A 17,401-nucleotide genomic window follows, 5' to 3' on the forward strand; every position below is an offset into this window, starting at 1 on the left:
GTACAACCAAGATCAAAACTCAGTGCTTGCAATGTTGATATTGCAGTACTATTGAGAGTTCTTGTACTATCAATAAATAGTTTGCAAATGGCTTAGTCTGACATAAGTGCCTCCACTAACGAGTGGGAATGTTGAGTTGTGATAAGGGTGCGTATGTGCAGGTGATGGAGTTGCTGGTGCACGTGAACAAGCGGCTCAAGTCGCGGCCACAGGTGCAGCTGCCTGTGGATGCCCTGCTGACTCATTACGCAGCTTCTGCTGCTGGCCAGCACTCCTCATTCTTTGTCAACTTTGCCCTGGTGTACCTGCGCATGGGCTTTCCCCGCCTGCCCCCATGCCAGCAGGTCGAACTCCTGCCCCGGCTCATGGAGTGCCTCACGCCCAACAGGCCCCAGCAGCACCAGGACGAGTGAGCCATGTTGCCACTGGGTTTACTTGCTGCTACTAGGGAAGCTCTGCACTGACACTTGTTTCACTTAGATACAGTCCACATCAAATGTCGCTGTCGTCGCGTTCCACCGTCTCCAATTCCTCTTTAAAGAATTATAGACCATAACTTTATCACAAAGCTGGTGCTTGTAAATTACTTTTGGCAGACAGTAGTTTTTTTTTTTTTTCACAAACGCAGCTGTGCTGCTCTCTCCCTTTTTTCAGTATCTGCTAGGGCACACTGTGTGGAACAGAAAAGGGGGGGCACCCTGCCGAGATGCTGGAGCTCGAACGGAGCAAAAATAGTTTGTTGTTTCTCTGGACACACACATCGCTTGTGTCCGTTTTCTCTAGCCACACTCCTGTCACTCCAGTATTTAAAAGAAATCCACAAGCTCTGTCTGTAAAGCTCCGAGACTGAATTAAAAAAATTAATAAAAAATGTAAAGCCAGTTCCACACTGTGAAAGCTGTCAAAACAGCGAAGCTGGTGGTCGTTTTTTCAAGTTTGAACTCGTGTTTAGCGCAGTTTTCAGGAAAGTTTTTGTCTCGTCGTCGCTTTGCTAGATTTGGGCTTCGGTTCCGGATTGCGCACACTCTTCAGTTGCATGAGGTTGTGATCAAACCACAGTCTATCACACACCTTGCAGCTGTGGCCACACTCTCGGTCGAGGAATTTTTTTTTTGAACCATCCATCAGCACCCTCCATGAGAGGACTCTGCGTTGACGTCTCTGCTCGGCCTCCTACTATTGAAGGTGGGGTTAGCTTGCCTCTGCTGGCATTTGGCTTGGGTTGCCTTCTCTTGACAGTGGGGGTTGGTTTGCCTCCACCAGCGCTTGGCTTGCACTTGCCATTCTCGATCCTCGGCGGTAGCGGCTTCCCTCTGCTGGCGCTTTGCTTGCACTTCTCGCTCTCGAACTTCCGAATTTGTGCGACGTCGGCACTGCCGCTCTCATGCGAGCTCGCGCCGAGCGGAATCCATGGGGCAAAAGGGCGCAAGCCGGTGAAACACCTGCTCCTATACCCCTCTCCTCACCCCTCCCCCAACGCACGCTCTGTCCCCCTTCATGACAATGGAGGGCGAAGGCTCGACTTAGAGCAGCTCCACTGTTAAAATAAGGCACGCATCTTTTACAGTTGCTGACCACTAATTCGCACACCGGCGGTTCGGACAGCTCCGAGACACTGCCACTGGCCCAAAGGCTTCATATCTAAAGGCGACTGGAATTATGGACACCTTACAGCGCACCAATAATTCTGACTCCGACTGCACAACTTTGTGCAAAATTGGCCGCAGAATCGAGCAGAAATTGAGATAATTTCGTTTTGGCATGTTGCCAGCGTGGTTGTCAGCCATGTCACCAGTGCCTCTTCGAAATTGAGACTAGCAAAACCTAGTCACTCTGTTTTATGTGAAAGTGTCTAATGGCCCATCGAATGAAAAAGCTGGCGTCTGTCATCTGTAGGAGCGAAACTGCAGGTAAATCCCCATTGGCTGCGATGCCACGTCACGAGTGTGCCACGACACGGCAGAGTGGGTGAAAGGGGACACCTGCTGCTGCTTTAGCGTGCCAGGCGATGCATGAAGGGAGAGGGCATTGCCGTGATACCACGCCACCTTTGCTCTTGCTCTCTGAAGCCTGTGTTATCTGCGTGTCTGTCTGCACACATTCTCACATGAATTCTAACTACGCCTCAGTAAGGCCAAATCAAAGTGCGCCAAGCATCTCGACATGCTCACTTGCCTGCGAAAAGTTCACAACTCAAAGGACTGCACAGCGGCATTCAATTGGACATTCTTCTGAATGCTTCATTCTGAATTCTTCCAAGTTCTGAAGTTACATTCTTCGTGAATGCTTTTACATTCAGAACTCATAAGAAGTGCTTAGGTGTCCTTGTATATTTTTTTATAGCACTCACTGACTGTGCCCAAACCACAGGACAGAGCCAAGCTACTAAGTCGTAAAAGGCTGCATTTGCGATTTGTGCTATTTGCTGTGCAAGTTTTATTCTGCTCTTATCCACCGTTCATGGCTTGCTGCTCCCATTGTAATGCGGGTGGAGCGTCTCTCTGACCGCTGGTGAAACGCGAGAGGCATCGCTAGAAAATCACGGCCACAGGCTGTCTAGGCTAAAAGCAAGCAAATGAAAGCATAGAAGCTCGTTGACAAACTTGGGCTGTATTTTCGGACAATCACTCACAAAGATACTTTCACTTTCGCAATACTTTGCATGAGTAGCATCAGATGCATTGATGGGCGGCAGCACTTCCACAATCTTTTAAGATAGCATGCTTGGCACTTTGCCAAGAATACCATCTCTGGTAGATGTCGATGCGTCTTGCGCTAGTTACACGAAATTGAAGGTATCCCTGAAAGTGATGATACGAGAATAGACCCTTTGCAAAAGTACACCACCTGCTAAGTAAATTGAGTTTCGGTTTCGGTTGCAAAAAGCATCCTAGGAATGAATTCACCATGTTGGGGGGAGCGCGGTAACCGCTGTAACGAGGTGCTGTTGATTCGCTGCTGCAACGTCGCTTCTCGGATAGTTGGTCGCTGATTTCGACATGAGCGATGTCGTTTACCTTGTACACAGTTGGGAGAGTGTCTTGTTGTGGCTTCTGCCACTCCGAGAGACAGCAATCAGCAGTTTTGTTTTCACTACAACTACGAAGGGCCAGCGAAAGGTGTACAAGTTGGTGACGGAGAGCTATGTGGTTGCCTCTTCAGTCTCCGTGAACCACTCTTGCAAAATGTAAGTTTTTGCGGCTGAATGAAGCCACTTTCATCGCTAACTTTAGTAACAGCGCTGAGAAAGCCTGCAAGGCCAATACATTGGTGCGCGCAAGGATTCGGTATGTTGGGGAGCGCTTAATAACTCCTACACCCCGTGCACTTGTTCGCATCCATGTAGTAGGCTATCTGAATGAAAGGCAATTAATTTAACCGAATTCGGTCATTTGATGTCTGCAATCACTTAAATTTTGGTGGCAAATGTTAGCTGTTGTAATACTTGTAGCTTTATACACGGTGCGTGAATGCAGGCTTGAGCAGCAAAGAACCACTTTGTTGAGAAGAATCGCTGACCAGGGTTTTACGCTTGTGGAACTAATAAGCCACTTACTGATTACTAAACTGCAACATCATTTATTTTATCTCCAGAAAAAAGTTGGTTATCCCGCTACCACCTGTTAAAAAGATTTGGGCTTTTACTTCATTATTCTGCACTAAAAATACTTGTGTTTCTGCTTTGCCACAACGCAGCTGAATGATCAAGTGGGAAAAAAAGGGTAATGAAGAGACCCAGTGTCTGATTTGACACGAAAAAACGTTCAAGTTACATCACGGTGTAATGTAGGGTTTCACAGACTTTTCATCGGTGCAAATAGTTCACCGTATTTATGATAGCTTGCCTGTGCCTGTAGACTGTGGACACTGCGATAAGGTCATATATTTAAATGGGTTGTCAGTAGCACACTCGCTGTGCTGCAGTACAGCCGTGATTTCAGCGAGCGACAGCGTCTCTACCCCCTATAAAGTGCTCCAAAATATTATCGTCCATCAAAATACGAAGACGTGTGGATAAATGAATGCTTTGCAGAAACATCCTATGCTGTGGGAAACGAAGTTCGATTGGCTAGTTTTGCGCAGCGTTTGCGAAACGCAGTTTGAGACCTTTATTTAGCATGTACGGTCGTTACATTCCTGTTGTGATCACACACATACACAACTAGTAGCCATAGCCTCTAAAACATTCCCACAATTTTTCGCTAAAAAGCTCAATACGGCAGCTGGAACAGTTCACTCCAAGCTTGTTTACGCGGGGTCAGTGCAGCAGGACAACAGTGGCATGCCTGACGAACAACACCCATAATAATAGCGTGCGTGTATATGTATCTTCTTGCCACCTTTGCATCGGTATCCCTGCTGGTGATATTTAGGAACACAGCAGAAGTTGACCATTGCCTAATAAATATTTTTAACGCAGACTTGCCAGCGCAATCAACATATACATAAGATCTGGGAACGATGCAATGCTTTGCTGAGTCAATACAGCTGTGACAGTAGCGGCAGCAGGTGGCACCCCTTAACATGGCGCCAGCGCACGTTGTTGCAGTGGCTGCCGCGAGTGGCATACTTTTATAAGCGGTCTATACAGCACACCTTTTTGGCAAGTTGTGGAACGAAGTCATATGTTTTCCAGTGAATCTGGTATTTCGGTCTCTTGATTATTCAGATGCAGTGGTCCTTGTCGAGTTAGAAATATAGCTTGATAACTGTAAGTCATTTGTGCAGGTCCCCTTTGAACTAGTCTCCATTGCAGTCTATAAACAGCTTTCAATGCTTCTTGAGGTTTTGGCAGCAGTTTGAGAAAGCTTCTTTTCATATGGCTGTCAGTTTCTTTAGTGTGGTGTTCTGAATGGCCTCGATGCTCCCCATCCAGCATCTTTCTAGAGGTCTCTTCATACGTGGAAGCAAGTGAAATGGCGTAGGCGGACGAGCTGTTAGTGCTGGGCGAGAAATTGTGTTGACGCTTAGGGCAGCGTGTGGCCTTGCGTTAGTGGCTCCATTGTCAAGATGCCCGTAGGTGTCCAGGTGACCACATAGTGCATGCATGTTTAACCACACAGATATAAAACTCTGGATTTGCCATCTTCCTTATGGGACAAACTCGTAGTTTATGACACCTTTTTATGATGCCTTTTATATATATTTGGTGTCCCACATAACTTGAGCCAAGAATTTAAAAAATGAAAGGCGCGTCGAAAGCGAACTGAACCGAAGGCATACTATTCGCAATAGCCTATAGTATCTCAGAAAATTTTTTGTTTTTGCTGTAACTCACTCATTAATTAAGTTTAATTAACAAACTTTATCATTATTGGCTGAGGGCCTCAAATATGATACGCATATTTGTAGAACACCTTCAGAAACCACCGATTGAGTTGTTTCCTTTACGATACGTCTCACGTGGTCCTTTTTTCTGGGTTGCAAAGAAAGCCCACGAATTGTGAAAAAAGCCATATGTCGGAGCGTTTGCACCGTGCTATTGTGCTGCTCTCAAGCGTGCACTCGGTGAACAAGGTCGGCTGCATTGTGACTGGCAGGGCGTTCTTATCTCATCGACAGCACTTGGCCAGCAGCATGCATTTTCGCTGTCATCTGACAGGAGCCAGCCTTGCTCACCGAATGCACACTTGAGTGCAGCACGATACCACTGTGCAAGTGCTCCGTCACGTGGCTTTTTCTTTTTCATATTTCGTGGGCTTTCTTTGCAACCTGGAGAAAAGACTACGTGAGATGTATCGTAAAGGAAACAACTAGATTAGTGGTTTCTGAATGTGCTCTACAAATCTGTTCATCATACTTGAAGTACTCAGCCAATAATTAAAAAGTTGGGTAAATAAACTTAATTAATTAGTGAATTATGGGAAAAACAAAAAATTGTCTGAGTTGCAACCTTTGTCCGTAAAGTTCCGAGACTGAGTCCATTAAAAAAAAATGTTGTTAACAATGAAATCATTTGTGCAGCACTCTTTCGAAATAGTCTTCTTTGCAGTCTATACACACCGCTGGCATCGAAAAAAACTGTCAGCATCGTCTTTGTTTTGGTCTTCTGTCGCTGCACCTTCCTTGACGCCGGAGAGCTTGTGGACCGCCATTCGGCCCTCTGCCTCTTTGAGGATCGAATTGAAAACACCATGTTTCGTCTTCAGCAATGATGGTGTCGACGAATGCAGCATCCTTTTTTTGCCTCGGAGAGAAAATCAATGCTCACTGATGCCCGCGTGTCTTTCTGGTCCTGTGTGAGGGAGTGTGGCACAAGTCTGGGATTCAGCTTTTTTTTCCCGAACTTCTCACGCAAAATTTGGTGGCATGTGTTCTTACTAATGTCGAGAACATCCGATAGCATGCGGACTGTAATGTTGCAGTCTTGCTGTACGATCTCCCTGATCCAAGCCACGTTGTTTTCATTCCGTGAGGTTGCGGGGCACCCCTGCCCTGTGTCATCTTCCACCAACGTTCTCCCTGAAACGAACCTCTTGTGCGATTCGAAAACTCGTGCCCGCGATAATGTCTCGTTGCTGTAAGCGTCGCGAAGGAGCTCATATGTTTGTGTGGCTGCCTTGCCAAGCTTGACACAGAATTTTATGTTTACACGCTGTTCGTGGTGGACGTCCATCTCTCCACATTTACTCACAGTAGAATGCGCAGATGACTAGCGACAACATATTTTTCTATATGTAGTGCCATCTAGTGGCTGCCACAGCAATTAACATAAATAGCTCAGGTTAACCTGAAAATATGGTGCTACACATATGCACCAACCTTTGTTTTGGGAAATCATTTCTAGAGAAGAAAATAAATCAGTCTCGAAACTTTACAGACAAAGGTTGTATTATAGGCTATTGTGAATAGTATGCATTCGGTTCAATTCGCTTCTGACGCGCCTTTCATTTTCATTTTCCTGGCTCAAGTTATGTGGGACACCCTGTGTGTATATATATACAGTAAAACCTCGTTAAACTGTACCCGTTTAAACAGTAGTTTCATTTTAAAAGTAGTAAAGTCAAATCCCCGACTCAGCGGCCATTGAACGTAATGTGTTTTGTATCCGCATAAACCCTACCAGCTTACTGCGTACGCATCGGTTAAACCGTAGCGTTTCCACTTTTCGTTGTGAAAACACGGTGGTGCGTCGTCTCCATCGGGCGGCCCGGCAGAACAACATGCCTCAGAGATCGGAACAACGGCCGCCAAGCGCCCTGTGCGTTTGCGCGTGAAGCCACATCAATATCAACATCATTTCGGCGCCGTGCCAGAGAGCGTTCTGGTGTCGTGCAAGCGAGGACTCGCGTCATGCCGAAGCTCGGATATAAAAGACACCGGGTGCTCAGCATAGAAGAAAAATTAGACATCGTCCGTCCTATTGAACGTGACACGAAGAAGTCGGTGCTGGCACGTGACAGGGATCTGCTGTTGACTACGGTGTGTGGCACTTGGAATGCAAAGAAGTTGCTCAGCAGCACTGCTGCGACCGCGAAGAGATGTCAATTACAAGGTTAAACTTTTCACCATCGTTGCCTCTGTTGCCAAAGTGTCGACTAGCAACAGTGATGAGGACGACACGGAAAGCGATAGCATGGGCGATTCAGGCCTGACAATGGCAGAAGCTGTGCATTACGTCAGCCTCATGAATGCTATTGTCACGACGAGAACAACATCCGGCAATAAAAAGGCGCCCCGGGACTTCTGCAGCTATATCGCGTGCGTGCACGGAGAATACTTGACGCCAACGAGGAATCTGCCATGTGAGTGTTTGCTGAAACAAGGGGGCTGGCTGAAAAGCTGGCACGCAGCTTCAGTAAGTTTGAGGCCACTGTTGTCGTGCTAGGCTGCTGCGGCATCAAACGACAATAACACTTTTGTCGCGTAAAGTGAATAAGTACTGCATGTTTCTTACCCTTTCATCGCACTCTCTCTGAGTTCCGTGTTCCGTTTTCGACAGGTAAGGGGCCGATCTCATGTTATTTTGTTTAACAGTACTCAGTACGTACTTTTTCTGAGCTCTGGCCAACTATGGTTTAACGAGGTTGCAATATATATATATATATATATATATATATATATATATATATATATATATATACATACATACAAAAGAATATCAACATTGTCCTTGTTTTCAAATTTTGCTGCCACACCTTTCTTGATGGCGGAGAGCACATAAACCACCATTTGGAACTCTGCAGTTATGTTTGAGGTTTGTATTGAAAGCAGATGGTTTCATCTTTAGCAATGACGCTGACGAACACAGCATTCTTGCGTGCCTCCGAGAGAAAATTGCCTCAGCTGTAGTGGCACGACTGTGCACTAAAGCAAGAAGCGTGCTTGGTTGAGTTCTCACGATGCTTGCAGCCTCAAACAGCATGGCAAGTCGGCAATGAAGTTTGGACTTCCTGACAGAGTGCTAATCTTTGGAGCTGTAACTTGGAAGTCAACAAAGAAACTTGAGAAAAAACTGTGTAATGCGCAACGAGCAATGGAATAGGAAGAGATAGCAATGCTGAGAAGGCAGTATGGATTAGGGAGCAAACATGGGGTAGCTGGTGTTTGGAGTGGTGAAGGCCGTAGAATGACTAAGTGGCGAAACCTTGGAGTATCAGAATGCATGCCTAGGGAAGGAAAAGGCAGTAGGAAGTGACAGTGCATTAGGTGATGTGATGAGGTTAGGTGACTTACAGGCATGGAAGGGAGTTTGCTGATGCAAGACAGCTGTAACTGGCGATCAGCGGAGCGGCCTCCGTTCTCCAGTATGCATAAACGAGGCTCTACTCGTGGGCGACTTCTTGTGGCAATGAAGGGAAAGCTACATGGGTGGAGCTTTTGCAAACATGCCACTGGGCCAAGTAGTCTGGCAACATTTGACAACACTTTCAATTTCTTCAAACGGATTCTGAATCAGCGTAGCTTCCACCATGACTGACAGTTCTGTATTTCCCTAACTGTAAAAGAAAAGCAAAACAAAAATAAGTCATATTTGACACTGACTGTTGTATATTCTCTTGTCTGGCTGTAGTAAATAATATATTTGTTTTCTCTTACTCAGCTACCCTTTGAGGGTCAAAGACATTAATATACAGCACTGTGAATATACAGCACTGTGAATATACAGCAGTGTGTATATACAGCACTGTGAATATACAGCACTGTGAATATACAGCACTGTGAATATACAGCGCTCCCTAATGGTCGGTGCTGTATATTTACGACATCATCTGTATGTTTGAAAAACACGTCAGTTTTTTCAACTCGGGTTTCTTTGTTGCCTAGCAAGTGTTGCCACCCTGTGCGGAATTGCACATTTTTTCTTCTGCTGCAGAGTCTTTTTGTTTTAATTCTGCAGCTTGTTGACGCCAGCATGTTGGTGATGGCTCGAGCACTGTGGTTAGTTTTGATTTCGTCTAGCTGGTTGTTTCCATTTGTCGGGCTAGCAAAACTTTCTGGTTTTTAATCTTTCACCGGGTCATTGATAGATGCTCATGCATTTATTCTTCACAGGAGTATGATAACATTTTTTCACAGACTGGTGCTGGTATTACAAATAATTGTGCCATATATGAACGATGCTGCCATGCCTGCATTCCTTTTCTTGAGACTTGCGAAAACTGATTGCCCCCTGGTTGGCAATGGGACGAAGGATTACAGCAAGTTTCTGACTTGCTTGGTTTTTCTGACAGATGCACAACCATCGAGTTTTCTTGCGTGTGCTCACATGCATGGTTCGGTTACAGTATGGACGTGCGCGCTGGTTACTCTTATGCAAGTGAGCCAAGTGGCGATTCCTTCACTGTGAACTGCTGCCTAAGGGCTGAATCGGAATATATTTATTCCAGTGCATCTACTTCTTTAATCTTATTGTAAGTTGTTGTTTCACCAGTGTAGCGACACAAAGTGAGCATGCTACGGCAGTCTAGGCCCCATGCCGATAACAACCTTTAATCAGATCAGCATCGCTTATATTGACCATTTTCACAGGGATCCTGTGGACGCTGCCATGCTTGATCATGTGGTGATGCGTCCATTGCTTGCCTGAACTGTGTCCATTGCCTCTGTGTTTACAATAGATGTGTATGATGCCGGCGCGGCTCTGCCAACTTCCGTGTTGACAGATATTGTAGATGGCGATTGGTTGGACGACACGCAAAGCTTTGGCTGCAGCTTGAAAGGACACGTAAGCGCTTTTGGAGCTCATTACGCTTTTCTCAAACAGCGTGAGCAGCATATACATTGGTTGTAATAAAAGCGAGGCTAAAAATGTATTCCAACCTATCCTAAGTTTTCGCTTATGAATTTAATCTTATCAGTGTGTTTAGCTCATCATTCTTTATTTAGCAAATACATTTAAGCAGCGGTTCATCACGTTTGTGACTCTGTAAAGTTCCCTGCGGAGTCATTATCCAGTTTATTTTCTGCCTGATCACTCGCAGGTGTGTTCAGTTGCGATAGATTTGTTCTTGCTGGGCACAAGGCTTGTAACATGTTCTGTACATTGTAATAGCTTGTAAGAATTATGCATTATTGCTAGTCACTCATTTATTGTATGGATCGTTACAATCGTTATGAAACGCTCAGCTTTGAACATTAGCATGCTGTCGGTGTTGTCACCGCCATCCGTGCTTCGTTGCATTGATTCAAGTGGGCACCCGTTCACTTATTCTTGATACGATGGCGATAGACTGGGTGTAAGTTTGCAAGCGAGTTAGGGTGGATGTGTGCAGATAATGTGAGAGAAACTTACTATATGCCAAGAAGCAGTGCTACTCCCTTTGTCACTGTATAACGAGTGGTACTCACTCGTGGGAACATTCCGCAATTGAAGTCCTTTCCTTGGAGGTTAGCGCTACAATGCTGGCGGATGAGTGAGCTTTTTTTTTTTTCATCCTTGATGGAAGTTATGCATCCCAAAGAGCCAGCGACACAGGCCGTCCTTATGTAGCAGTGATCTGTGAACTTGGACACACAGGTTCGTTCCATTCCTCAATATACCAGTCACAATTTTTGAAACGAACTACTGCATACATCTTCACTCCACCGCCCCTATTTGCAGCATGAGTGGAGCACAATGCGTTAATGCTGATTGTTAACGCAGTGCATTAACAGCTGATCGCACAGAAGCAGGGCAAAAGTTGTAAGGTAATGGTTTCGTATTCATGTGCTTTCACTGAGGCAACGTGCGGCACACCGCCGAAAGCAGTATCTTATTTTTCTAGAGCAAATTGCTTTGCGAAAAGGACCAATAAATGAGCGCTGCGGCACCTTCTGTTCAGCATCCCGGGACCTACATCATGTATGAATGCCATCTGGTGCGAAGGCACAACACTACATCTACCCCGTCTCTTAACAATAGAACACAAGTTATATGCTTACAACAGAAACAGTCAGTGTTTGTTACGGACAAACAAAATTATAATAAGTCACTCCTGGCAACTACGTAATAAAGTCACTTTGATTAGTAAGTTCATTGCACATAATCCCTGAACCTTTCTGCCAGTCTTCGCTCCCATGCAGAATGACAGAGCCTTGACTCCACTGGCTGATGGGCGATTCCTGGTTTGCCAACAGGATAAGCACACAGTCCTGAGGTTGTGATTTCAGTTAGTGGACTGCCTGGTAGTGGCAGTGGACTCGGCGTGTGAGGAGGCAGTGCTGACCCCAGTGGTTCTGGAGACTTCTGGAATGGTTCAGGCATTGGTATACTTTGGGATGGTGCCCGAGTTCTGGTGTTGCCTACTGACATGTCTGCGTTCATGTTCCACAGCAGTGATTCTTGTTTTGTCATTGCTTCTTGTGGTACCGCTTCATTGGGCACAGCAGATAACTGAGTGGCATTCCACATTTGACCGTCCTCCAGGTAGAGTGACCAACGTCCTATCCTCTTCAGGATCTTGAGTGGAGCACCAAAACTTCCAGGCGCTGGGCGTATAACCCGCACATAGGCACCCACTTTAAATTTAGGCTTCCTGGCTGCTCTTTGCTTGTCTGCGTACGCCTTGCTGCTTTGTTGGTACTCCTACACACGGCGCTGAAGCCTATGCAGTTTCCAGGCAAGATGGGTGCTGAAGTCTGCAGTTGGCTGGCTGATGATATCTAACGATGTCCTCATGTGACGTCCATGAAGCAATACCGCTGGGGAGAGGCCCGTGGCGCTGTGAGGTGTGGCCCGATAGATACCCAGGTACTCCGGAATGATGGTCTTGATGGCTCGCTGCTCCAGGAGTGCTAGTTGGATATAAGATTAGAGAACCCTGTTAACTCTGTGTGTACCATGCCCATTGTGCATTGTTAGCCGACAAACGATGGCTTGAAATGCCACTTTCGAGGCCTTCCGAGCGGCTCACAGACACACTGAGCTATCGGACATAAAGGAGGAGAACTATATTTTTATTTTCTAAGCAGTTCGATATTTTTTCAAGCGGCAGTAATTTTTGAATGTGCTTTGAAGTTTCACAATCGTCAAAGTAGAAAGCAAAAATGCTGGCACGCTATTGAGTGTTTGAAATGGCATTTTTGAGAACATCCACAACGCTCATGGACACATTTCACCATCAGGTGTGAAGAAGGAGAACTATATTTTTGTTTTCTAAGCAGTTTGATATTTTCCCAAGGGGTGGTAATTTTTTAACATGCTCTGAAGTTTCGCAGTCGTCAAAGTAGGAAGCAAAACTGACTCTGAAAGCGACGGCGATGCAAAGCAGCCCGGCACGCCCAACTGTAGCTCTTGCAGTTAAATTTTTGTAGTGGAGTACCTGTTCAATAAAGAAATTTGATTTTTTCATGATAGTGCCTATTAGATGACATTCCATTTTGTATTTCTCATTTGTTACATATTTCTCTGGTAGATACAAGCATGTCTTGACAAACTTTGTTCAATCGTAACCCACAATCTTGATTCTGGCAATTTATATATTTTTTATGACATATATCTCGTTAATAAAACTTTTATGCGTGAAAGTGCATTCATTCTGCTTTTTCTTTGTGTATTACATAAAATATTCAGTGCAGTAATTTTTTCAGAAAAAAAGATCTGGCGTAACCTACAAAAACACCTATTTTCCCCATGGTAGGGAAAGAATTAAATTTTTGTACCAAGGCATTGGCTTGAGGGTGGCAAACTGCTGAGAAGAAATGCTTAATTCCCCTGTCCTCGAGGAAGCACTCAAATTCCCTTGGTGCAGACTGTCGGCCATGACCTGAGACTAGCTCTGTAATTTTTGCAAAGGGGAGCGCAGTAGCATTGCGGAAAAAGGGAGACCTGGACAGGAAAGACGCTCACTTGCAACTAAGTATATTTTCAGAGAGCATCTTTCCTGTCCAGGTCTCCTTTATTCTGCAACGCTTCTGCGCTCCGCTTTGTAAAAATCACGCTAAACCCACTAGACCAACAGCTTACTATTCTATAATTCTGTAGCATAACCCTCTCATGCAAAGACAGCAAGCAGGAAGGTGATCGCCAAGTGGGAACCGATGTCGCTGCAAAACACAATCTCTGGCCATCTAGAGAAGTCCACCAACACGATGACAAGTTGACAATCAGCCAGTGCCTGCTCAAAGGGGCCCATAATGTCCATTGATACCTTGTCCCAGAGTCTCTCAGGAAATGGGACAGGGTGGAGGGGTGGCTGCAAGTTCTTGACACTCTTGTCCGATGCTTGGCAGACCGTGCAGCTTTGGATGACAGTATCAACTTGTTTGTCAAGACATGGTCACCAGTACTTTTCCTTGATGCGCTGCTTAGTCTTCATAATTCCCGGATGAGACTCATGGGCTAACTGGATGAAGGTATCTGTTAGCCTGGCCGGTACCACAACACACTTCGTGCGGAAAATCAACCCATCTATTATTGAGAGCTCTTCCCGGATGTCATAGTACGGTGTCAGTTCTGTAGCAAGTATTCTCCAGGTTGGCCATGATGACTGTACGAAGTGCGTGACCTGTCTTAGTATGCCATCCTCAGTGGTAGCAACCCAAAGGTCTTCTATATGTAGAGACGATGTGGCTGAAGACATGACCTTCTCATTGACCTGGAAGCCACCCACGGTATCTGGGACTGGTAGCTGGGAAAGGGCATCTACTACTTGGTCGTGGGCTCCGTTGCGGTACACTGAAGTTGTAGTGCAGCAGCCGGGCTATCCTCCTTGAGATACAAAGGGGCCGCTGCCCTGTTGTCTGGGATGAAAGCAAGGAGACCAGAGCCTGATGATCCATTAGTAGGGTAAATGACTGGCCCCAAAGATAAACATGCCATTCTCACAGGCCCATAGACAGGCCAAGGCCTCGCACTCTCCAGCCGAGTAATTTTATTCTGTCTCTGTCAGCGTTCGTGATGCAAATGCCCCAATTTGCATATGGGACCCCTCCACTTGTTGCAGTACGGCACCCAGACCATATGCAGATGCATCCGTTGGGACAATGGCAAGCAGTGTCGGGTCAAACATTCGGAGGACCTTGTGTGATGCCAGAAGTCTCTTTATCCTCGTGAAACTTTCTTTGGCAGTGTCATCCCAGTCGAAGTGTACATCTTTGTGAAGTAGACAGTGCATTAGCTCTACCTCCTCTGCCAGTCACGGGACGAACTTAGAATAGTATTCAACTAGCCCCAAGGAACAGCGTAGTGTGGCTGCCTGTGTAGGCGCAGGAGCGTTAACGATTGCGTCAGCCTGGGCTTAGAGTGGTGCTATACCCGCTGTACTTCCGCCATGCCGCAAGAATGACAGCTCCAATGTCTTGAAGATGCATTTTTCGTTGAGCTTGAGTCCGGCTTCTGCTATTCGTTTGAGGATTTGCTTCAGGTTTTGCATGTGTTCACTCTCCGTTCTGCCGTAAATGATTGTCATCCACGTAGCACACGACCACTTTGCAACCTTCAAGTATCTTCGTAATGATCTGCTGAAATGTAGCTGGTGCTGATGCTAACCCGAAGCAAACCCTCTTGAACCTGAAGAAGCCTTCCTGTGTTATGAACGCAGTTAGGTCTCTGCTGTCTGGGTGGAGCACAACCTGGTAGTAGGCTGATGCCAGGTCCATCTTGGGGAAGCAACGTGCTTCGTTGAGTGCATGGAGCCACTCTTTCTATGAGGCAAAGGGAAGTTGTCAGCTACTATACCTTTGTTTGGTTCACGAAGGTCAACACACAGTAAAATGCTACCATTTGCCTTGTGGGCTGCTACAATTGGAGAAGCCCACTCTGGGGCATTAATTCTCTCAATGACATCTGCAGCAAGTAGGTTCTTGATCTTGTCAGAGACTGCCTGATAGACAGAAAATGATAGGGGCCTCAGCTTCTGTGGGACTGATTCGACGGAATGTTTCATCTTAACTGTATGTTGCACGCCTTTGACCAGTCCCAGGCCAAGCAAAAACAAGTGATCAAACTTGATCCATAGTTCTGATAGCATACCAAACTTGGGATGGTCGAGGGACGCCTTTGGTGTGGTGCTTTGAGGCTGGAGGCCTGGGCTCGTGGCTGTCACTTCTGGGCATCCGTACGTGTCTCTGTGCAAGCAGTGCAATTCTTCTCCCATAATGCAAAGGCCAAGGGCTTGAACAGCAGCCAGACCGAGGAGAGATGTCCCACATAGCGTAACATAAAAAGTTACCATGGCCGCTTTCCCTCCGTATGAGGCTCGAGTGTGAAATGACCCGAGAACGGGAATCTTCCTCTGCGAAAAATTCAACAATGTGAGATGGGAACTTGTCAGCTGTGCTGCATTGCTAAAGAAGCATTGGAATTGGTTCTTCCCCATAATGGACACACCCGAGCCTGTGTCAACCTGAAACTTCATGGCATGCGCCGGTGTCATCGCAGTAACAGGCACTACTTTAACCTCGATGTAGACGCCTGTGCTCATTCCAGTATGGACTGCAGGAATGCTAGTGACACTCATAGCGTCTTCTTCCGGGACGATTTCATGGGTCTCGGCAGAGTACCCTTCTCTTACGTGACAGGAGCTCCGACAATCTTTCTGAAAGGGGCCATGGCATCCATAGGCAAAGCATGTGCGACCTAGAGATGAACATGCCGAAGGCAAGCAACTTGCTGCGCCGCGATTTCTGCAGACATATGTATGTCCGATCCAAGGGAAAACAGCGGTGGATTCATATTATGCGCGGGTATGGTGCATGCGCTTGACCAGCTGAAGCAGTGGTGGCTTTAGAGGTGTATGCCATTATTGCAGTGGTTCTCTCGTCGACTCTGGCTTACTGGGCTATCAGCAGCTGGTGCTCGATTCAGTGCACTGGATTAACGAAGGCTTCACATTGGTGCTGGGTCTGTTCCCAAAGCAGTGCTATCTCGACAGCATTATTGAACGTCAGTTTGTTGCATTCGAGCAGCGGTGGGCACATGACGCCTGCTAGGAGCTGCTCACACGTTTTCGTCGGCTTGAGTTGTGAAATTGCAAAGAACTGCTGACTCGCGAAGCGTGCCAATGAAATTTGTGATGGGCTTGCCCTGAAGTTCACGACGCTCACGGAGTCAATGGCGTTGCAGACAAATGTTGCAAGCGGCAGCGAAATGCCTTGTTAATATCTCGAGGGCCACATCGTACTAGTGGCACCAGCAGCGATGGCATCTGGAGCAGGCGTGACAGCAGGTGCATTGCTCGGTTGCTCTAGATTTGCAGCGGACTCAGTGCAAGCGTGTTGACAATGCACTAGCCTTTGGTCTCCAGACAGTGCAGCAAAAGAGCCTGGCGGTGGGGTGCAGGTAATTCAGTCACTCCAGATTCCAGCAAAAATGTCTTGAAGAGGCACAGGGGCCGTACCAGGGGTATCGAGGAATGGAGGCGGCGGCAAAATCCTGGTGGTGGAAAAAGTCCCCTTTGCCAGATTCTTGTGTCGCTAGGGTAGGGGCACGAAATGAGAACGTTACACCAGCGCAGGCCCTAAGCTGATAACAACCTTTAATCAGGTGACATCGCCTAAACATCGCCTATGTACATGAGGGCTACAGCACAATCTGTTCAGTGTCCCGTGACTTATGTTGGGTATGAATGCCATCTGGTGCGAAGGCACTACTCTACATAAGTATTTATACAAGCCCATCTGGATTCATGAATGTTTACCTGTGGAAAATACATTTTTGGCACTTTATGGTCACTCTAAATAAACTGCAGTAAATTTTTTTTAAATAGGTCACCCTGAAGATTTTAAATCTGCAATAAAATATTTGGCCCTGGGCGGTCGCATTTGGCGAAAAAAAATTTACTTGCATTCTCACCCACAACTAATACAGGTTAGAATTTTGGAAATTTTTTGAAGCACTCTTACTAGTGTGCACTTTGTCTCCGTAGTTTCCCTTCATTGCTGCGGAAAAATGTCTGCAATTATAGTTATGATGATGTCAACAAAGTGATTTGTTCTGGTGCTTAGTGCAGAAGCTTGAGACAAGATAGACAGAAGACAA

The 17,401-nt window shown here is 46.3% G+C and overlaps 1 protein-coding gene across 2 annotated transcripts in view; it reads left to right on the forward strand.

Annotated features, from left to right (window-relative positions):
- LOC142573224 (proteasome adapter and scaffold protein ECM29-like) overlaps positions 1 to 17,401 on the forward strand; it is a 233,850-nt gene that overhangs the window by 52,819 nt on the left and 163,630 nt on the right. For both annotated transcript variants that reach the window (XM_075682818.1, XM_075682819.1), the window contains exon 3: positions 162 to 409. In XM_075682818.1, the coding sequence (XP_075538933.1) occupies positions 162 to 409 (248 nt within the window). The remainder of the gene's footprint in view (positions 1 to 161; positions 410 to 17,401) is intronic.

Source organism: Dermacentor variabilis, chromosome 2 (assembly GCF_050947875.1).
Source record: "Dermacentor variabilis isolate Ectoservices chromosome 2, ASM5094787v1, whole genome shotgun sequence".
In the NCBI taxonomy this organism is placed as follows: Eukaryota; Metazoa; Arthropoda; class Arachnida; order Ixodida; family Ixodidae; genus Dermacentor; species Dermacentor variabilis.